The sequence below is a fragment of the Dipodomys merriami genome, unplaced genomic scaffold (genome assembly GCF_024711535.1).
Source record: "Dipodomys merriami isolate MVZ:Mamm:240054 unplaced genomic scaffold, mDipMer1.0.p SCAF_125, whole genome shotgun sequence".
In the NCBI taxonomy this organism is placed as follows: domain Eukaryota; kingdom Metazoa; phylum Chordata; class Mammalia; order Rodentia; family Heteromyidae; genus Dipodomys; species Dipodomys merriami.
The window spans coordinates 491,381-513,248 of record NW_027202549.1 but is presented as its reverse complement, the minus strand read 5'-3'; the positions used below and the strand labels follow the sequence as shown (position 1 = coordinate 513,248).

At 51.8% G+C, this 21,868-nt stretch overlaps 2 protein-coding genes and 1 long non-coding RNA gene across 7 annotated transcripts; 2 read left to right on the top strand and 1 right to left on the bottom strand.

Moving 5' to 3' along the window:
- Window positions 1-230: 230 nt before the first annotated feature.
- LOC138823970 (KRAB domain-containing protein 1-like) lies at window positions 231-19,394 on the bottom strand. 5 transcript variants are annotated; one of them, XM_070017525.1, is made up of 5 exons: window positions 19,305-19,394; window positions 3,297-3,377; window positions 2,461-2,587; window positions 1,750-1,863; window positions 231-434 (listed from the first exon to the last, which is right to left on the bottom strand). In XM_070017525.1, exons 2-5 carry the CDS (start codon window positions 3,324-3,326, stop codon window positions 340-342), a joined length of 366 nt encoding a protein of 121 aa, XP_069873626.1. In that variant the 5' UTR covers window positions 3,327-3,377; window positions 19,305-19,394; the 3' UTR covers window positions 231-339. The 5 variants fall into 5 exon arrangements, with proteins under 5 accessions (XP_069873626.1, XP_069873625.1, XP_069873623.1 ...); XM_070017524.1 differs by lacking the exon at window positions 19,305-19,394 and adding an exon at window positions 5,989-6,213; XM_070017522.1 differs by lacking the exon at window positions 19,305-19,394 and adding an exon at window positions 5,697-5,798.
- On the top strand, window positions 6,027-21,655 carry LOC138823972 (uncharacterized). Its single transcript, XR_011370966.1, has 3 exons — window positions 6,027-6,197; window positions 18,503-18,592; window positions 21,451-21,655. It is a non-coding gene; the product is annotated as an uncharacterized lncRNA (long non-coding RNA).
- Window positions 9,602-11,775, top strand: Cyp8b1 (cytochrome P450 family 8 subfamily B member 1). Its single transcript, XM_070017520.1, has one exon. The coding sequence runs from the start codon at window positions 9,766-9,768 to the stop codon at window positions 11,263-11,265; it is 1,500 nt and encodes a 499-aa protein (XP_069873621.1). The 5' UTR covers window positions 9,602-9,765; the 3' UTR covers window positions 11,266-11,775.
- Window positions 21,656-21,868: the final 213 nt, after the last annotated feature.

The following is a 21,868-nucleotide window of genomic DNA, read 5'->3' as shown; positions in this document are numbered from 1 at the left end:
GCTGGGAGCTGGTGACTCGTGCTTATCATCTTTGCTTCGCAGAAGGCTGAGCTCGGAGAATTGTAGTTCAAAGCCAGCCTGGGGAAGGAAGTCCATGAGAATCTTAAATGAAGTTATGGCTCAAGAGGTAGAGTACCAGCCTCACGGGAAAAAGCTAAGGGTTAGTTTCAAGGCCTATCTACTAGTACTAACACTAAAAATTAAAGAAAAATAAAAAGACGTGAGCCTCCTTTGTATAGCAACATGAATTTTAATGAGTTGAGAAACAAACCATATGGTTCAGATCATTTCATATGGTACCTGTTCCGCCTTAGAAAACTGTTATTTAAAGGTCAAAATTTAAGCCTTTTTTCTGTCTTCCCAGCAAGGAAACCTCTCAGGATATTGTATTATTTTAACTAAGTAAGCGTATCTTCTTAATTTCAATATTAATCCTAGAGGAGAGAAAAACAACGGTATCTGTAAGTTACCTTCAAGGATCTCAATTTCCCAGTTACCTAAGCTAGGTGCTGGTGGCTCACACCTGTCATCCTAGATCCTCAGAAGGCTGAGATCTGAGGATCGTGGGTTGATGCTAGCCTGGGCAGTCAAGCCCATGAGATACTTATCTCCAATTAATCAGTACAAAGCCTGAAGTACTGGAGGTGTGGCAAAAGTGGTAGATCACCAGCCTTGAGCAAAAAAAAAAAAAAAAAAACTAAGCAAAAGCAGATGTCCTGAATTCAATTCCTAATGCTGGCACAAAAAGATAAATGATCTGAATCTTTTAACATATTCTCTAAGCATGAAAAGCAAAAAAAAATTAATTTTTCTATTAGTTCTACTGGCTAGTGGACAAGAAAATGGTGCAGCCAGCTGGGTACCTGTAGCTCATGCCTATAATCCTAGCTACTCAGGAGGCTGAGATCTGAGGATCGCAGTTTGAAGCCAACCTGGGCAGGAAAGTCCAATTAACTCCAATGTTAACCACCCTCAAACCAGAAGTGGCATTGTGGCTCAAGTAGTAGAGCATTAGCCTTGAGCACAAAGAGGCTCAGGGACTACACCCAGGCCCTGAGTTCAAGCCCCATGACCGATTAAAAAATTTAAAAAAAGAAAGAAAAGAAAGGAAACGGTGCAGCCAATGTTTTGACGCTGTGAAACAAAGTGGGAAAAAATGATCATGCATAACCAGTTATTTAGAAAGTGTTTTCTCCATATCCCCAAGGACAAAAGCATTCCGGCGTATAACACAACCCGCCTGCTCCAGTCTGAAGGAATGGTTTGATCAAGGAGCCCAAGGTATTCTTCAAAGTGCCAGGCATAAAGAACACAGATCTGGTCAGGTGTCAGTGGCTCACGCCTGTCATGCTAGCTACTCAGGAGGCTGAGATCTGAGGATCATGGTTCAAAGCCAGCTAGGGCAGGAAAGGCTGTGAGACTCATCTCCAATCAACCACCAGAAAACCAGAAGTGGTGCTGTGGCTCAAGTGGTAGAGCCCTCTCTTTGAGCTGAAGAGGTCAAAGACAGTGCCCAGGCTGAGTTCAAGCCCCATGACTGACCAAAAAAGAAAAAAAGAAAAAAGGAAGAGTTGTGGCTCAAGTGGCAGAGTTCCAGCCTTGAGTAGAAAAGCAAAGGGACAGTTTCCAGGCCTTGAGTTCTAGCTCTAGTATCCCTCCGCCAACCCCCCCCCTGCAAACACACACACAAGAAGCAAGATCTTTGCATTGGATGGGGTGAGAGCAACTGAAGAGCAAAGCATAACTTACTTGGGAAGGCCGTTTTCCAGTCTCCTCTAGACAACACTCCCTGCCGCTGCATGAAAGGCTCGTTCCCTTCCTCCAGCTGCGAGATCAGAGCCGGCTTGGAAATGGGTGTCCTTGCTTGAAGAGGGAAACAAAAATACCACAATTGCTGGGTGCTGGTGGCTCCCGCCTGTCATCCTATCTCCTCAGGAGGCTGAGATCTGAGGATCATGATTCAAAGCCAGCCCAGATAGAAATGGCCCGGTGAGATTCTTTCTCTCCAATAAATCACTCAAAAACCGGAAGTGGTGCTGTTGGTTCAAGTGGTAGAGTGCTAGGCTTGAGCACAAAGAGGCTCAGGGACAGCACCCAGGCCCTGAGTTCAAGGCCCATAACTGACAACAATTAGAGGAGGAGGATGGGTGGGGGAGGGAGAAGGATGTTAAATTCTCATGGTAGGAAGGAGATGGGCTTTCCCAAGAGAATAGAGAGGTTCCATAGGAAATACCCGGATGGTATCTCAAGTCATGCTGTATCTACAGCATCACCTCGAAGGCAGGGAGGGACATAGATCATGACTCTTCCATGATGGAATAACATGGCGGATGGTCACCAGAACCCCCTGAGCTTTGCCTAGCTGCCCACCTCCAATCCCTGCTGGGTGGAGTGAGTTGAACTGTGGACACATGAGTGATTCCTGCTGTAAGGGAACCTCGTGGAGATGAGAATCCTTACCCACGGAAGCCACAGTCTTGTAGTTCTCCAACATCACGTCCTTGTACAGGGTCTTCTGAGCAGGGGTCAGGCTGGCCCATTCTTCCTCGGTGAAGCGCACGGCTACATCTTCAAAAGTCACTGGCACCTAAAACAACATCATAAAAGCTTTTTTGGTTTGTTGGCCAGTCCTGGGACTTGAACTCAAGGCCTGGGCGCTGTCCCCTGAGCTGCTTTTCCTCCAGGCTAGCACTCTACTCCTTGAGCCACAGCGCCACTTCTGGCTTTTTCTGTGGATGGGGTAGGGAGGAATCGAACCCCGGGCTTCATGCATGCTAGGCAAGCACTCTATACCGCTCAGCCACCTTCCCAGCCCTTGTGAGCTTCGAGATCTGCGAGTTTTAACAACTTGATGCACACCATCAGTGAGAGGACATCTCTGTCTTCCATCCATTCAGTCCAAGTGCCTGGGTTTTAGTGTGTGTGAAGTTTGGACAGAGGCAGCATCTGAAGGCATCAGCCAATCAGAGCACTCCCCCCAGTGAGAAGAGCTGAAAACATGGCTGTTTCTACCAGATACGCTTTCACTCAACCTGCTACATAAAAGCTGGGCTTCCAGCCAATTGGCTCAGGCCTGCAATCCTAGCTGCTCAGGAGGCTGAGATCTGAGGATTGTGGTTCAAAGCCAGCCTGGGTAGCAAAGTCCGTGAGACTCTTCTCTCCAAGGGACCACCAGAAAACCGGAAGTGGAGCTGTGGCTCAAAGTGCCAGGGCCTGAGTTCAAGTCCTACTACCAACCCAAAATGAAGCAAAACAATATAGACACACATGGATATTATAGAAGCCAAGGAAATCACCTGGCATGTGGCGGTTGACATTTCTGCCATTACTTAAGCCTCTTTTGGTCTTGTCTTGGGAAAATGTAAAAATTCCAGGAGCTGCAGATCAATGGAGAAACATTAGAGACAGTAACTACATGCCTACACTCCGCCAAAGCCTCGGTCATACCAACTTCTGATTGATCAGTTATTTCTTGTTGTCAATCCCAATTCTAGGCACATGGAAAGCAAGATGGTAGGCACAGAGTGGGGGACTATAGGAAGGAAGACAAGATCAGTCCAAGAAGGTATATTGGAAAAAATGTAAATTCAATAATCCAGGAGACATCATTAAAAAAAAACAATAGAAAGTTGGAATTCCAGACACTTGAGTCTCTACAATCATAGTAGACACTGAGATATTAAACATGAAGACTCGTAAGCTGGGTACCGGTGGATCACACCTGTAAACCTACTCAAGAGGCTGACATCTGAGGTTCAAAGCCAGCCTGAGCAGGAAAGTCCAAGACTCTTATCTCCAATTAGGCACCAAAAAGCTGGAAGTAGAGATATGGCTTGATTGGTAGAACTCCAGCCTTGAGCAAGAAAGCTAAGGGACAATGTGCAGTACTGGTCAGTTATGGGAACACATGCTTGTAATCTTAGCTTGTGTGTGTGTGTGTGTGTGTGTGTGTGTGTGTGTGTGTGTGTGTGTGTGTGTGTGTGTGTGTGTGTGTGTGTGTGTGTGTGTGTGTGTGTGTGTGTGTGTGTGTGTGTGTGTTACCGAAGCTTAGCTATTTCTATCAAAGCTGGTGCTCTACCACTTGAGTCACTGTTCCACTTCGGGCTTCTCTTGGTGTTTTAATTGAAGATGAGTCTCATGGACTTTCCTACCCAGGCTGGCTTTGAACCACCCTCCTCAGATCCCAGCCTACCAAGTAGCTAGGATGACAGGCGCGGGCCACGGGGGCCACTAGCTACCACAACAAACATTTCTTTGGGGGACCACAATGACAAACTTCCACCTGACCCAGTGTCAGTTCTGGGAGGCCTCGGCCCGCCCTTCCCCCCCACCCCAATACCCACTCCACTCTGCCACGCCCTTTGTCCTCCATCCCTCCTTCCCCCCCCCACTGCCCCCTCACACGCAGGGCCCCCCTCTTCCTTTACCTCATCCCCCTCTCCTCCACACCCTGCCTGACCCCGTGTCTTATCCACCCACCTCCCCGCCACGTCCTGCCTTGCCCACGCCCCTCCCCCCATCCGCTCCTCACGCCACCCCTCCTCCCAGCCCACCCCTCACATGCTGCTCCTCCCCCAGTCCACCCCTCACACGTGACCCCCCCAGCCCGGCCCTCCCCCCAGTCCGCCCTCACACGCCGCCCTCCCCCAGCCCGCCCTCCCCCGTCCTCCCTCACACGCCGCCCTCCCCCATCCTCCCTCACACGCCGCCCTCCCCCAGCCCGCCCTCACACGCCGCCCTCCCCCAGCCCGCCCTCACACGCCGCCCTCCCCCGTCCCCCCTCACACGCCGCCCTCCCCCGTCCTCCCTCACACGCCGCCCTCCCCCGTCCTCCCTCACACGCCGCCCTCCCCCAGCCCGCCCTCACACGCCGCCCTCCCCCAGCCCGCCCTCACACGCCGCCCTCCCCCGTCCCCCCTCACACGCCGCCCTCCCCCGTCCCCCCTCACACGCCGCCCTCCCCCGTCCCCCCTCACACGCCGCCCTCCCCCGTCCTCCCTCACACGCCGCCCTCCCCCGTCCTCCCTCACACGCCGCCCTCCCCCAGCCCGCCCTCACACGCCGCCCTCCCCCAGCCCGCCCTCACACGCCGCCCTCCCCCAGCCCGCCCTCACACGCCGCCCTCCCCCAGCCCGCCCTCACACGCCACCCTCCCCCCGTCCTCCCTCACACGCCGCCCTCCCCCGTCCTCCCTCACACGCCGCCCTCCCCCAGCCCGCCCTCACACGCCGCCCTCCCCCGGGCTCCCTCACACGCCGCCCTCCCCCGCCCTCCCCCAGCCCGCCCTCACACGCCGCCCTCCCCCGGGCTCCCTCACACGCCGCCCTCCCCCGCCCTCCCCCAGCCCGCCCTCCCCCAGCCCGCCCTCACACGCCGCCCTCCCCCAGCCCGCCCTCACACGCCGCCCTCCCCCAGCCCGCCCTCCCCCGGCCTCCCTCACACGCCGCCCTCCCCCGCCCTCCCCCAGCCCGCCCTCCCCCGGGCCCCCCTCCCCCACACCCAGCTCCCCCTCAGAAAACCACGGTGGACGGGAACCCCCCAACAACAACAAGTTGTAGCGGCGTGCCTCCCCCCAGCCCTGTTCGGCCCTTCCCGGGCCACGCCAGACCTCCGCCCGCCACGCCAGAGGCCCCCCGCGGCCTCCGGAGCGTCCGTGGCACCTGAGGTGGTGGCCGCCTCCACCCGCCCTGCCTCACCAAGGCCGCCCCGCCCAACGGACGACCGTTAGGAGCCAAGATGGCTGCCCGCCGGAAGTGCGTCCTCACGCCCCCAGGGGGGCCACGTGCACCTTGCGCCGGGTAGAGCCAAAAGGGGAGGAGCCTCTCTTGGAATCGCCAAGATGGCTGCCTCGCCGGAAGTGCGTCATCACGCCACGGGGGGGGGCCAGGAGCCACGTGCACCTTGCCCATGGTAGGGACGAGAGGGGAGAGGAGCCCCTCTAGGAATCTTGGAGGACCCAGACGCCCCCCATAGCCCAACCCCACCTACTCTATGGTTCTCTCCTCCCCTCCTTCTGGGAAGAGCCGTCCAGGGAGAAGAAGGAGAGGCAGAGGGCGGCCCAGGGCGGCCGCCACGATCAGAGAGCAGCTCGGGAGCCACGGCAAGCTCCGGGCCCTGTCCTGATCTGCTTGGAGATGCGGAATACTAGGCTGCTGGCAACAACCTATGTGCTCCTCCTGCCATCCGGGTTCCCCGAGGTAGGTGCTGTCACCCCTGACCTCTCATTACCGTGGCGCCCTGCGGAGACCTGACTGCGCATGCGCGACAGGGAGGGTGACACCTCCCACCCTGGCCCGGGCCCGCGTCTCCTGGGGGTTGTGACCTTTAACCCCGCAGCACAGGCTGATGTCTGGAGTCCTAGAATGTGTCTTTCACACCTACCACAGCCGCACAATCACCAGCCCAAGACGGAGTTGTTCATCCAAGATATATAATATAATACAATATAATATAATATGTATGTTTTATATATTATATATAATGTATATTATATATTTTTATATAATATATATTATATAGCCATTCCGCAATGCAGCAGAACTGAGGAAAATCCGTATTTCATGTGTGCGTGGACCTACGTGTACAAAGAATACCTTCAGAAAGATGATACACATATACAACATTTATTACATATGTTTACTATAATATATCCATTCTGCAATGCAACAGATCTGAGGAAAATCCATATTACATGTGTGCGTGGACCTACATATACAAAGAATACCTTCAGAAGGATGATAACACAAGTAAGTCAGGCGCCGGTGGATCATTCCTGTCATCCTAGCTACTCAGGAGGCTGAGGATCTTGGTTCAAAGCCAGCCCGGGCAAGAAAGTCTGTGAGACTCTTATCTCCACTGAACCACCAGAAAACTGCAAGTGGAGCTGTGGGCTCAAAGGTGGTAGAGCGTTTGCCTTGAGTGAAAAAAAAGCTCAGGGACAGCATCCAGGCCCTGAGTTCAAGTCCCATGACTAGCCCCCACCCCTCCAAAAACTTAAGCAGTGTATTATAGATTGGTTAGTCCTGTATCTGGGAGAGAGTAGGGGTACTCTACTAACCTGTGCCTAGTATAAGTATGGTTGTATGGGGTCGAGTGTCTTGTCTTGCTAGAATATGTGGTATCTATTCAAGGGAAGAAGTGTTGTATGTGAATCTAATCGTGAGGAACGGAGAGACCACATTTTGAGAGGTCGAATTGGGAGTCTTTATTAGAGAGCTATCGACTGCAAGTAGAGTCTCACAAATTCAAGGCACAAGGACTGACAGGTCCAGTAACCTATCATCCAAGTCCCTGCTCCTCCCTCTAGGAATTCAGGCACGCCCATCACCTGGGGAAGGGGTGGAACTTCCCTTCCTTCACCACAAAGACAAGATGGCTACAGTTAAACCCAATACCTTCTCATCCACCACGTGGCCAAGATGGTGCCAGTTGGACCCGGACTCCTTATTTCAGAAGCAAGCTGATATGAGCTATTAGGGTTATGGTCAATTACAAAAGGTCACTTTGACCTGTAACCCAAGAACTAGGAACAAAAATGACCAACATGAGCCAGCAACTGGTGGCTCATGCCGGTTGTTTAATGGCAATTTGATCAGCCAGATACAGAGATGCCACAAGTTAAAAGGTTGAATTGCCAGTCTTGATTGGAAAGTCAGCAACCACAGGTAGAGTCTGGTCACAAAGACCTGCGGCCCCAAATGGCTCTTGCACAAAGCTTTTAGAAAAGCAAAAACCACAAGTAGTGGCTATATACAAAACAAGGTAAGCCTCACAAGGATACTTTCTGTTTATTATCTATTTATTTATTTTATGTCAGCCCTGGAACTTGCACTCAGGGCCTGGGCACTGTCTCCCGAACTTCTTTGGCTCAAGGCTGGCGCTCTACCACTTGAGCCACAGTGCCAGTATCTGGCTTTTTCTGTGTCTGTGGTACTGAGGAGTCGAACCCAGGGCTTCATGCATGCTAGGCAAACACTCGACCACTAAGCCACATTCCCCAGCTCCCTGATGAGGATACTTCTATTTTCTAGGTTGGACCCAAAACATAGAACGTTAAACAAGAGCTAGAAACTTAAAAAGTGTAACAGCATCAAGAGTAATTAAGAGCAAAAATACCAATCTAACCGGGCGCTGGTGGCTCACACCTGTCATCCTAGCTACTCAGGAGGCTGAGATCTGAGAATCATGGTTCAAAGCCAGCCCGGGCAGGAAAGTTCATGAGACTCTTATCTCCAAGGAACCACCAGAAAACCAGAAGTGACACTGTGGCTCAAGTGGTAGAGTGCTTGCCTTGAGCTGAAGAACTCAGGGACAGCACTCAGGCCCAGAGTTTAAGCCCCACAACCGACAAGAAAGAAAGAAAGAAAGGAAGAAAGGAAGAAAGAAAGAAAGAAAGAAAGGAAGGAGGGAGGGAGGGAGGGAGGGAGGGAAGAAAGAAAGAAATAACAGGTGTGAGCTATGGTGGCTCACACATAGATTCTTCACTTGATCTTGACTTAATGTTCATAGAGCTAGAAGCAGACATGAACCTGGGCAAAGTTTTAAGCTAGTCAGAAAGAACAAAGGGGAAGGGGTTGGGAAGGTGGCTCAGTGGTGGAGTTCTTGCCTTGCATGCGTAAGACCCTGGGTTCGATTCCTCAGCACCACATAAGCAGAAAAAGCCAGAAGTGGTGCTATGACTCAAGTGGTTGAGCTCTAGCCTTGAGCTGAAGAGCTGAAGGACAGCTCCCAGGCCCAGAGTTCAGGCCCTAAGATGGACAAAAAACAAAAAAAGACCAGAGGGGAAGACCAAACACAGGACTTCCACAAAGGCCAGAAGAGGGAGCCAAAGTATAAGAAAAGGCTTCAAGGTAGGCTTGGAGCTGGGTGCTGATGGCTCATGCCTATGTCATCCTAGCTGCTCAGGAGGCTGAGATCTGAGGATCAAGGTTCAACACAGCCCAGACAGGCAGAAAAGACCCTGTGAGACTCTTACCTCCAATGAACCACTGAAAAACCAGAAATCATGCTGTGGCTCAAAGTGGTACAGTGCTTCACAAGAACTCAGGGCCTAGTTCAAGTCCCATGACTGACCAAAAAAAAAAAACTCACAAACATAAGAATTGATGTATACAAAGCTCTAGCCTGAACCAGGCCCTATTTTAATTACTTTAATAATTTGTCACCTTAGGCCGGGCGCTGGTGGCACACACTTGTCATCCTAGCTACTCAGGAGGCTGAGATCTGAGGATCAGGGTTCAAAGCCAGCCCAGACAAGAAAGTCCATGAGACTGTTCTCTGCAGTAAGTTACCAAAAAAAAAAAGCCAGAAGTGGTGCCGTGGCTCAAGTGGTAGAGTGCTAGCCTTGAGCAAAAGCAGCTCAGGGACAGTGCCCAGGCCCTGAGTTCAAGCCCCAGGCCCAACACCAAGAAAAAAAAAAAAAAGAGTGAATGGTCAGTAGGTCAACCTAAGGTGCCAACGCAGGGTCAAAGGTCAGGGCAAAGCCTCCAGCTGGCCACAGCAGGCTGTGGGATCCGAGCCAGCCCATGTCTCTGGCGCACTCTTCCTCATCCTCAGCAACTTCTGCTTTAGTCTGGGCCAAGTATGGTTAACATATGAAACCAGAGAAATATTGTCCTCTTGGGTGCTAGCTCGCTGCTTGTTTGCACAAGAGTTGACAGATCTAGATCAAGGTCCAGATGCAGAGACCTTTGCCATCACATTTTTGTTAAGACCTCCCCCAGTCTTCAGGCTCAGAGCTGAGTTTCAGCCTGCCACGAGCAAGTCATGATGTTCCTGTGGGCTCCGGCCTTGGTAGCTTTGCTCACCTTGGTGGCTGTCTACCTGTCTTTCCCAGGACTCTTCCGACAACGGAGATCTCAAGAGCCACCTCTGGACAAGGGCTTCATCCCCTGGCTGGGCCACACGCTGGCTTTCCGGAAGAACATGCTGGAGTTTCTGAAACGCATGCGAGCCAAACACGGGGAGGTGTTTACCTTGCAGCTCGGGGGTCAGTATGTCACCTATGTCATGGACCCTCTCTCTTTTGGCTCGCTCCTCAGGGAGTCACGGAAGAAGCTAGACTTCAGGGAGTATGCCCAAGAACTGGTCCTGAAGGTCTTTGGGTACCAGTCCACTGAGAAAAATCATCAGATGATCCACACGGCCAGTGCTAGGTATCTGATGGGTGATGGTTTGGAGGAGCTCAATGGGGCCCTATTGGAGAGTCTTTCCCTGGTGCTGCTGGGGCCTGGAGGCTCGAGGCCTGACAACCGAGGCTGGCAGGAAGACTGCCTCTTTCATTTCTGCTACAACATCGTCTTCAAAGCCGGCCTCCTGAGTCTGTTCGGGAGCAGCAAAGACAAAGAGCAAGCCTTGCTCCAAGCAGAAGAGATGTTCATGCACTTCCGTCGCTTCGATTTGCTCTTCCCCAGGTTTGTCTATTCCATCCTGAGACCCCAGGAATGGCTGGACGTCAATCGGCTCCAGCGACTCTTCCACCGGACACTGTCAGTGGAAGACAAGGAAGGTGTGAGCGTCTGGCTAAACTACATGCTCCAGCAGCTCCGAGAGGAGGGCAGGACGCAGGCGATGCAGGACAAGTTCAACTTCATGATGCTTTGGGCTTCTCAGGGTAACACAGGCCCCACGTCTTTCTGGGCGCTCTTGTTCTTGCTGAAGCACCCCCGGGCCCTGCAGGAGGTCAGAAGGGAAGCCAAGGAGGTGTTAGGGGAGCCCCGATTGGAGCAGAACCAGGGCTTCACCTTCAAGTTCAGTGCCCTGAAGCAAACCCCAGTGTTGGATAGCGTGATGGAAGAAACTTTAAGGCTGGGAGCTACACCCACCCTGCTCAGAGTGGTCCAGGAAGACTACACCTTGAACATGGCCAATGGGCACCAGTATCTGATCCGTCGAGGGGACAAGATCGCTCTCTTCCCTTACCTCTCGGTGCACATGGATCCCGACATCCACCCCGAGCCCGATCGCTTTAAGTATGATCGCTTCCTCAACCCCAATGGGAGCCGGAAAGTGGACTTCTACAAGCAAGGGAGAAAAATTCACCACTATTCCATGCCTTGGGGTTTTGGGATCAACATCTGCCCTGGCCGATTCTTCGCCCTCAGTGAGATGAAACTCTTCATCTTGCTCATGGTGACCTACTTTGACTTTGAGCTGATCGATGCCAACATCGCCGTGCCCCCGCTGGACCCCGAGCGCTGGGGGTTTGGGACATCCCAACCCACGTACGACGTGCCTTTTCGCTATCGCCTCAAGCCTCTGCAGTGATCTCGGCCAAGCCAGCCGTAAGTCCTGGCCACAGACAGTGGGCTTCCTGGTCTTCTCTCCAGATGTTCAACTGATCACCCCTCCTTCTGGTTCTGTGGCACCCCTCCCCTTTGTAGCATTGTTTGTTTTGGTACCACTAGTGGGATTTGAACTCAGGGACTTGCTAGCACTCTACCACTTGAGCCACAGAGCCACTTCTAGCTTTTTCTGTGGATGAGGCACTGAGGACTTGAACCCAGGGCCTCATGTATGCTAGGTGAGCACTCTACCCTTGAGCCACCTTCCCAGCCCAGCGATTGCTCCTGCTACTGCTGGCCAGTTACTCCAGGAAGCCTTCCTGGATCTCCCCCCACCTTCCCATCCCAGAAGCCCCTTCTGTGTCTCCTTAGACATTTCTACCCCTGTCACTGAGCATGTGCAGCCTCTCCTGGCTCTGAACAACTTGATGCCTTCTTTCTGTCCCCTGTCCCAAGCCAAAGCCCACCAGATTAAAAAGACGATAGAACCATGTCCACCAGTCTCCGCTCCTTCATTTGATGTCTTTCTTTTTTGTCCTTTGTTGGTCATAGGGCTGGAACTCAGGGCCCTAGCACCAGCATACGCGCATGCACGTGTACACACACACACACACACACACACACACACACACACACACACACACGCTATTGGCAAACCATCTGGTGTCCCTTATCTGCCTACCATGTGTGGCACCACAGGTACAAAGTCAGAGACTCTGGGAGTTCAGGGTCTGTGTTTCATCACTGCTAGCTGTCAGGTAAACAGAGCAAAAGTCCCTCGTGGGCAAGATTTCAGGAGCTCTACCATCAAACGTCACCTTCCATGTCTCCAAACTCATAGGCTCTGTGAGCGATCGGAGCTTTGGGGGGGGGGGGAGGGATGGAGGTACCTGATGAGAGGTGGTGGGGAGGAGGGCAGGGATGGATCTAAGAGAAGACACAGTGTTGGAAAAGCTCCAAAGTCAACTCAGATGACAGCAAGGGGACATCTGGGTTCACTACACTCGTGCTATGTGTGCTATGAGCAGGCCCTGGGCGGGGGGGGGGGGGGGGGTCAGGGAGCAGAGGAGAGAGCTAACAGGACACAGGGCACTTGGTGACACAGAGCATCTGTCCACTTGGGAAGCGTTCAGTGAGAGGGCACAGAGGCGAGGGGAGAGAGGGAAAGAGGGAGAGGAGGGAAAGGAAAGAGAAAGTGAGAAAGGAGAGAGAGAGAGGAAGGGAATGAGGAAGGAAGGAAGGAGGCAGGGAGGGAGGGAAGGAAGAATGGAAGGGAAATGAAGAAAGGAGGGAGGAAGGGAAAGGGAGGGAGAAGAAAGGGTAGGGGGAAAAGGAGGAAAGGAGGAAGGATGGAAGGAGGGATGGAGGAAGGGAGGGAGAGAAGGAAGAATAGAAAGGGGAGGAAGAAGAAGGGAGGAATGGGAGAAGAGAGGGAGAGAGGAAGGAAGGAAAGAAGGAGGGAGGGAGAGAAGGAAGAATGGAAGGGAGAGGAAGAAGAAAAAAGGAAGGGGAAAAGAAGGAGAAGAAGAAAGGGCAGGGGAAAAAGGAAGGAAGGGTGGAAAGAAGAAAAGAGGGAGAGAGGGACAGAAGAAGGAAGAATCTAGGAAAAAGAAATGGAGGCTGAGAATGTGGCTCAAGTGGTAGAGCGCTAGCCTGGAGCAAAAAGAGCTCAGGGACAGCGCCCAGGCCCTGAGTTCAAGCCCCAAGACTGGCCAAAAAAATGAGGGAAGACAGAAGGAAGGAAAGGAGAGAGAGGGTCAGAAGGAGAAGGAATAGAGGGCAAAGAAAGAAATGGGGAAGGAAGGAAGGAAGGAAGGAAGGAAGGGAAGAAGAGAGGGAGGGAGGGACCAGGATGGAGCTTCCTTAGCTTTCCATTTTCCACACAAAACACACAGGCACTTGAGATTCCCCCAATGCAAAGAAGTTCACAAAGTCTCACCAAAAAAAAAACTTAAAAAAAGTCTTACCAGGTGGACATTAGAGCATGGATTTATTTCAGGGGAACAGGATAAAGTAGGAAGGGGGGGGGAGAAAAACATTTCCTCCACCCCCTAGAAGTAATGGGAGTCAAAATCAAAATGGTAGCCTGGGCATCACCCCTGAGTTTTTTTTGCTCAAGGCTGGTGCTCTACCACTTAAGCCACACTGCCACTTGCAGCTTTTTGCTGCTCCACTGGAGATAAAGAGTCGTACAGATTTCCCTCCTGGGGCTGACTTCGAACCATGATCCTCACATCTCAGCCTTCTGAGTAGCTAGGGTGACAGTGCACCGGGGAGCATGTATTATTTTTAATTTCCAAAAAAAAAAGAAGGAGGAGGAAGAGGAAAAGGAGGAGGAGGAGGAGGAGGAGGAGGAGGAGGAGGAGGAGGAAGAGGAAAAGGAGGAAGAGGAGGAGGAAAAGGAAGAGGAGGAGGAGGAGGAGGAAAAGGAAGAGGAGGAGAAGGAGGAGGAGGAGGAGGAGGAGGAGAAGGAGGAGGAGGAGGAGGAGGAGGAGGAGGAGGAGGAGGAGGAGGAGGAGGAGGAGGAGGAGGAGGAGGAGGAGGAGAATAAAGAAACCAGGACTGGGAAGGTGGCTTAGTGGTAGAGTGCTTGCCTAGCACGCATAAAGCCCCAGGTTCGATTCCTCAGCACCACATACACAGAAAAAAGCCAGAAGTGGCGCTGTGGTTCAAGTGGTAGAGCGCTAGCCTTGAGCAAAAAGAAGCTCAGGGATAGCGCCCAAGCACTGAGTTCAGGCCCCAGAAATGGGAGAAAAAAATAGAAGTACAGTGTATAACAGATGCAAACTACTGCAGCAACTTGAGGGAGAACACCGAATCCTGGAAGTAGCAAAAATAGCAAGGGTGAGAAAATACCAATACTGGCTGATAGTCACTCAGCCCTCAAGGACAGCGCTTGGAGTTCGAGGCCCACCTCGTGCAGATGTCAGGTACAAATCTCCAACCCATTGTCCCACCCCACCCCCACCCCCACCGCCAATCAAGCTTCATGAACTCCACCAAGTCTCTCCCTTCTACCTTGTTAAGGGAGATTTCCCGCCTGGCTCTTCTCAAGGTCATCCAAGGTGATCATGTCTTCCAGGGCTGTGTGTCTGCTACTGACAGCACAGGTGGATGAGGAGGTGTGGACCGAGTCCCCCGAGGTCGGGGATTCTCTGAGGACTGTAGCCAGGAGAGCCTTCAAGTATTGGCGGAAACGGGGACTGCAGAAAGCATAGAGAAACGGGGTCCCACAGCAATGGCAGAAGGCCAAGCTCTCGGTCACTTGCAAGGCATAATCCAGATGCGTGCTGACAGCGCAGCTGCCGAACACCTGCAGATCCAGCAGGGAGCGTAAGAACAAGGTCAGGTTGTACGGGAACCACAGCACGAAGAAAACCACCACCAGTCCCACTGTTAGTCTGACAGCCCGGCCACAGCCCCCAGGCTTCAGCCGGATCACAGCACACCCAATCCGGACATAGAAAAAGCTCATGACGGAGAAGGGAAGGAGGAAGCCCAGAAGGTTCTGCAGGAAGCGCAGGAGAAGTTTCCAGGGGGTGGCGTGGCCCCCAAAATCTGCATAGCAGTTCCACCCATGGGGGGGATCTTCGTGGATCTGCACGAAGATCAGATCGGGGATGGAAAGTGCTAGAGCCACAGCCCACACAGCAGCAGCGAAGAGCAGGCCCTGACCTGGGGTTCTCGGCCTGGAGCAGGGCTGACGGTGGACAATTTCTAAATACGTGTCCAGGCTCATGCAGCTAATAAAGAAGATGCCACTGTAAAAATTGGTGGTGTACAGGGCGCTCACCAATTTGCACAACCAATTCCCAAAGATCCAATGCCAGGCCACTGAAATGGCCCAAAAGGGCAGAGTCACCACAAAGCACAGGTTAGAGACGGCCAGGTTGAGCAGGTAGATTTCCGCCCTCCGTCGCCGCGGTCCAGGCACAAAGCGAAGCAAGACCACCAGGAGAAGGAAGTTGCCAATCAGGCCTAGCACGAAGATCACACTGTAGACGAGTGGGAGGAAGATTCTAGCAAAAGACTGGACATCTTCTTTGTGGCAGAGTAGGAACTCAATGCCCTCCAGGTAGTCATAATCATAGAAGGAATGATTCACAAACGTGACGTTGTTGGGGGTGTCTGGCAGAGGGGAGGTGGTGGAGACCATCTTGAGAAGATACAGGTGCCCTCCCCCCTTTCCCAGTATGGGAATTCTGCAGTGACATGAGGGAAAAAGGGAAGAAAAAGATGGTTAAGAAGGGCTGGGAAGGTGGCTCGGGGTAGAGTGCTCGCCTAGCATGCATGAAGCCCTGGGTTCAAGTCCTCAGTACCACACCCACAGAAAAAGCTAGAAGTGGGCTGCTGTGGCTCAAGTGGCAAAGTGCCAGCCTTGAGTAAAAGAAGCTCAGGGACAGTGCCCAGGTCCTGAGTTCAAGCCCCAAGAATGGCAAAAAAAAAAAAAAGGATAAAAATGTGGTGATAATTGGCATGGTCTTATTTCTCCACTACTTCTGGCACTGTGTGTATGTGTGTGTGTGTGTGTGTGTGTGTGTGTGTGTGTGTGTGTGTGTGAGAGAGAGAGAGAGAGAGAGAGAGAGAGAGAGAGTGTTCGGGGGCTTGAACTCAGAGCCTGGGTACTATCCTTGACCTTTCTCTTCACTCTTTTTTTTTGGGGGGGGTTCCAGTCGTGGGGCCTGAACTCTGAGCCTGGGCGCTATCCCTCAGCTCTTCAGCTCAAGGCTAGCGCTCTACCACTTGAGCCACAGCGCCACTTCCAGCTTTTTTCTTTTTGCTTACGTGGTGCTGAGGACTTGAACCCAGGGCCTCATGCTTGCAAGGCAAGCCCTCTACCACTGAGCCACCTTCCCAGCCCTCTCTTCACTCTTTTTCTTTGTTCTTTTCTCGGTCATGGGGCTTGAACTCAGGGCCTGAGAGCTGTCCCTGAGCTCTTTTTTGCTCAAGGCTGGCGCTCTACCACTTGAGCCACAGCGCCACTTCTGGCTTTTTCTGTGTATGTGGGGCTGAGGAATCGAACCCAGGGCTTCCTGCATGCCAGGCAAGCACTGTACCACTGAGCCACCTTCCCAGCCCTCACTTCTGTTATTCTTTACATATAAGTATCTTGGGGGACCTCTGTAAGGACCAAGCTTTTCTTCACCTAGGGCACATACCTGGCATGCTAGGAACAATTTAGACTTGGCTTGTTTATGCTGTAATACGTTTCAAGGTCTTTCTCCCTATTGATCTCTGCTCTATGGAACTCTTTCCAGAAAAAAAAAACCCAACAACAACACCTGTTTGGACTCTCACTATTTGTCAAACCAATCCAGGACTCTCTTTTGGGCTCTTGCCTAGATTTCTCTTGTTTGTGATGACTCATGAAAACTAAATGGAGTTAACCTTGGTCCAGAACAGGGCTTAAGCCATTTTGTCTTATTGCTCGACAGTAAATCCCTCTTCCTTCAGGCTGACCCTTGTCAATAATTTGGCTATTTCATTGGTTGATTCAAAAGGAAGAGGTGGTCTGGGAAGGTGGCTCAGTGGTTAGAGTGCTTGCCTCACATGCATGAAGCCCCAGGTTTGAGCCCTCAGGACCACATACACAGAAAAAGCCAGAAGCAACGCTGTGGCTCAAGTGGTAGAGTGCTAGCTTGAGCCAAAGAAGCTCAGAGGCAGTGCCCAGGCCCTGAGTTCAAGCCCCAAGACTGGCACACAAAAAAAGAAAAGAAAAAAGAAAAGCAAAAACTGGAAGTAGAGCTGGGGGTCAAGTGGTAGAGTGCTAGTTCCGAGCACAAAAGCTCAAATACAGTGGTCAGGCTCTGAGTTCAAGCCCAAGGACTGGCACAAAATAATAATAATAATAATAATAATAATAATAATAATGATGATGATGATGATGATGATGATGATGATGATGATGATGATGATGATGATGATGATGATGTCACTGGTGGCTCACACCTGTCTTCCTAGCTACTCAGGAGGCTGAGATCTGAGGCTCATGGTTCAAAGCCAGCCAGGGCACAAAAAAGTCTGTAAGAGTCTTATCTCCAATGAAGCAGCAAAAAGCCAGAAGTGGTAGAGTGCTAGCTTTATGCACAAAAGCTCAGGAAGGGTGGCTGGGGCCCTGAGTCCAAGCCCCAGGACTGGCAAAGCCCCAAACCCAAAAACAAACCCAAGAACTTGGTCTTATACCTTTCTTTGCTTGTCTGCCTCCTCTTTCTTTGTGGTCCTGGGGTCTCCTGGCCTTAAGCCTCAACTCCCCTCCCTTCCCCCCTGCCTCCCCACCCCAGCAGGTGGGATTGTGTGAGCAGCCAGAGCCACTGGAGGGAGGGCAAGGAGGTCCCATCAGCACTGGGACTCATCTGTGACAGGACTTCAGCGACAAGGACCACAGTGGATCTCTGAGCTGCCAGTCCTGAGGCCTTGATGGTCACCCAACTTCTCCCCGTCCCTGACTTTTGCCTTAGCAAACGATCGGGTCTGACACGTGCAGAAAAGAAAAATAAAATCAAAGGCGGAGGTCAGGGTCAGTAAGGCCTCTGTTAGTCCAGAGCACTATTGAAGATTCGCCCTCCACGTGGAACTCCCTCGCTCACCTCTTGAACCTGCTACCAATTCATCAGCGAGCCACCCCCCACACCCCTCCATCACGCTCACCCCAGTGCACGTGACAGCCCAGAGGCACCTGCCTGGTCACTGTGTCAATTTTCCAAGGCCCACAACCAACATCCAACATCCTAGCAACTACTCACAGCAGCCTGAGAGCTCAGGACTATAGTTCCAGACGCCTGAATGGGCAGGAAATGAACTTTAAAAAAAAAAAGCCCAAGCTAGGAAAGTGGCTCAGTGGTAGAGTGCTTGCCTAGCATGCAGAAAGCCCTGGGTTCGATTCCTCAGTACTACATATACAGAAAACGCCAGAAGTGGCGCTGTGGCTCAAGTGATAGAGAACCACCCTTGAGCAAACAGAAGCTCAGGGACAGAGCTCAGGTCCTGAGTTCAAGCCCCAGAACCATGATCCTCCACATCTCTCCGCCTCCTGAGTAGCTAGGATGCCAGGTGTGAGCCACCACCAGAGCCTGGCGATAGATGGGTTTTGCTGATTGGTTATTGATCTATTTGGGGACCAGCACCTCGTTTTCATATTTCTTTCTCTCTGAGGCTGGTGCTCTCTCCCTCTCTTCCCCCCCTCCTCCTCTCTCTCTTTCACTTTCTCTCTCTGTTTCCAGGAAGGACCAGACTGAAGAAGAACAACTTAACAACAGGAATTTCACCAGCAGAAGCTCAAAAGACAGACCACCTGCCAGGAAGCAAAATATGTGTGTGTGTGTGTGTGTGTGTGTGTGTGTGTGTGTGTGTGTGTGTGTGTGCACGCACACACACGTACATGCACCAGTACTGGGGCTTGAACTCAGGGCCTTCTACTCTCTTTTATCTTTTTTTTTTTTTTTTTGGCTCAAGGCTGGTGCTCTACCACTTGAGCCGTACCCCCTACTTACAACTTTTTGCTGGCTCACTGGAGATAGGAGTCTGCCCAGGGCCAGCTTTGAATCTCTGTCCTCAGATCTCAGCCTCCTGAGTAACTAAGCGGCCTTGAGTAACGAAGTCCCCAAATAAATCAATAACTAATCATCAAAATCCACCCGTGACTAGGCACCGGTGATGGCTCACGCCTGTCATCCTAGCTACTCAGGAGGCTGAGATCTAGAGGATGGTGGTTCAAAGCCAAGTCTGTGAGACTCTCAACTCCAAACAAATGACTCAAAAAAAAAAAAAAAGCCAGAAGTGAGTGGTGCTGTGGCTCAAGTGGTAAAGCATTAACTTTGAGCACTGAGAGGGTCAGGGACAGAGCCAAGGCCCTGAGTTCAAGCTCCAGGACTGGGAATAATAATAATAAATAATAATAAGTAATATTAATAATAATAATTATTATTCCAACCATCCAAAGAAACCAATCAAATGACAGCTAAATCTCTTCCTTCTTAGAATCCTGCCCCCACCACCCTCAGTTTTTCCTTACAAGGTACTCACAGCTCAGATACCCGCTCAGTCTCTGTGCACCTCCAGATTGCAGGGCCCGTCTTTGGCGGACAGGGTGGGAGATCGCCTGGCTTCACTCTGTGTCTTACAATCTAGGTCTCCTCAAGGTGGCTACTGTGTTCCTAGAATTGGCACCTAGGGAATCACAGCAGAAAAACGGTTGAACTCATCAGCCTGGGCGCGTGCGCCTCCCTCCCTCCCTGCCTCCCGCCCTCCTCCTCCTCCTCCTCCTCCTCCTCTCGCCTCATTTTTTCCTTCCCTGCTTTTCCACTTGGCCACAGCAAGAGCCACACTCATGAAACCAGAACTCTCCTCCTGGAAGTTATTTGCCTGGCTCCAAGCCAGCCCAAAGCCTTGGTAACCAAGGAATCTGATGGCTCAGATCTTCAGATGCTCAAGTCACATGCAGAGGCCCTGTGGCCTCTTCCCCGGGGAAGCTCCTTGGCTTGCTCTAGGCAACACTGGGGAGGAGAAGGGAAGCTTCAAGGCTTGAACTCCCCCCGCCCCCCGCTCTCCTCCATCTTGGCCAGTTGTGGCTAGGGAGAAAGAAAAAAATGAATGAATGAAGCCAGGTGCCCGTGGCTCACGCTTGTCAGCCTAGCTACTGTGGAGGCTAAGATCTGAGAATCGTGTTTGGAGGCCAGCCCAAGGCAGGAGAGTCCGTGAGGCTCTGATCTCCAATAACGCACCAGAAAAAGCAGAAGTGGCGCTGTGGCTCAAGTGGTAGAGCGCTGGCCTTGAGCTGAAGAGCTGAGGGACAGCGCCCAGGCTGAGAGTTCAAGCCCCATGACCGACAATAGAAAAAAAGAAAAAAGAGTTGATTTAAACTGTAGTGTGTGGCTGTGGAGAAATCTCCACAGAGATTAGAGAAGTTGAACATTGTGGCAGAAAAACCTGCCTGTGAAGAATTGGTGACAAGAGTTTGGGTTTCCTAACTTCCTTCCTCCTGAGGAAACATGAGATATTAAATTCTAATCATAACAACATCCAGGAGTCACAAAGCACTTTATGGTTAGTTAGTTGGCTTTGTTTGTTCGTTTGCTTGTTCTTGCCAGTCTTGGGGCTTGAACTCAGAGCCTGGGCACTGTCCCTGAGCTCTTCAGCTTACGGCTAGTGTTCTACCACTTGAGCCACAACGCCACTTTCCCGCTTTTTCTGTGTATGTGGTGCTGAGGAATCGAACCCAGAGCTTCATGTATGCTAGGCAAGCACTCTACTACTGAGCCACATCCCCAGCCCATATGTTAGTTTATTTTCAGGTAGGGTCTTGTGGTTAGTGCTCACTCCAGCCTTAGACTGTGAGCCTCCGAATGTCAGCCTCCCAAATACCTGGAATTACAGGTAGGCTGAGCAGCCCTGGGTTCATTACTTTGATTTTCTGAGTCAGCTGTTCCTCACCTCACTCCAGATGGTTTGCTTTTTTGTTGTTTTTTTTTTTAATAAGAATTAACCAATTGCCTGGCATAGCCATTGGATCCCCTCCAGGCTCAGCTGTGGCATAAGTAAACTTAATGATTAAATGATAGTTTGCTCAGGCTGTTTGGCAAGATGGAAAGACACGCAGGGACAGCTTGGTCCTTGAACTGTTGGAGACAGAGGACAAAGCAAGTCCACAGAGGTTGGGGGTCAGCGGGGACCGGGGGGGGGGGGAGTTGTGACAGGGGAGACTCAGATCCTCAGACTCTGCCAACTATCCTAGCTCCTCAGGAGGCTGAGATCTAAAGATCGCCATTCCACAACACCGGCCGGGAAAGAAAAGTCCGTGAGACTCTTATCTCCCACCCAAAAGCTAAAGAAGTGGAGCGAACCATGGCCCAAATGATAAGAGCATCAGCCTTGAGTGGGGACCAAAAAAAAAGGGGGGGGGGAGCTGGTGGCTCCCGCCTGTCATCCTAGCTCCTCAGGAGGCTGAGATCTAGAGGATCGCAGTTCAAGGCCAGCCCAGGGTAGGAAAGGCTGTGAGACTCTGATCTCCAATGAACCACTAGAAAACCTGAATTCAAGCCCTATGACCAAAAAAAAAAAAAAAAAAAAAAAGTCTAAAGGATAGTGCTCAGGCCCCTGAGTTCAAAGCCCAGGACTAGCACACTCACATACACATACTAATAATCCATTTTTACATCCCTCCCTCTTCCAGTACTTGTGTCGCCACCCCAAACTACCCTTCCTGGGGTACATTGCCATCACCTACCTCCAGAGACAGCCCATTCACCTGAAGAGTTCACCCCAGCCTCGCTAGAAGGAGAGATGTCATCCCAGTCACCCTTTCTCCAGTGAGTGTGACTGTGAGCCTGTGAGCTCTTCCTGCTTTAATGCTAAGGGAATGTGCTCCTCCCTGGATTTCCGCCTCCCTCCCCTGCTAGAACCATCCGCTGCCTTGCTGGTTGACCTGTGAGTCAAATTCAAATGACACCCCATCATACACACCCAAACCAGAGAGGAACACCCCTCCTGTCCCCAAGGGAAGTCGAGTGGATGACTTTCAGGAATTAGGAGCCTCCAAGCCGCCTCTCTGGGATGAATGCATCAACAACCAAGCCTAAAGAATACCAAAG

Coding starts and splice junctions, on each gene's coding strand:
- LOC138823970 (XM_070017525.1), bottom strand. CDS start 3,326: ATGGCAGAAATGTCAACCGCCACATGCCAG. Junction 2,588..3,296: donor TGTCAACCGCCACATGCCAG/GTGATTTCCTTG, acceptor ATGTTGTTTTAG/GTGCCAGTGACTTTTGAAGA. Junction 435..1,749: donor CTGGAAAACGGCCTTCCCAA/GTAAGTTATGCT, acceptor TCTCTCCTCTAG/GATTAATATTGAAATTAAGA.
- Cyp8b1 (XM_070017520.1), top strand. CDS start 9,766: ATGATGTTCCTGTGGGCTCCGGCCTTGGTAGCTTTGCTCACCTTGGTG.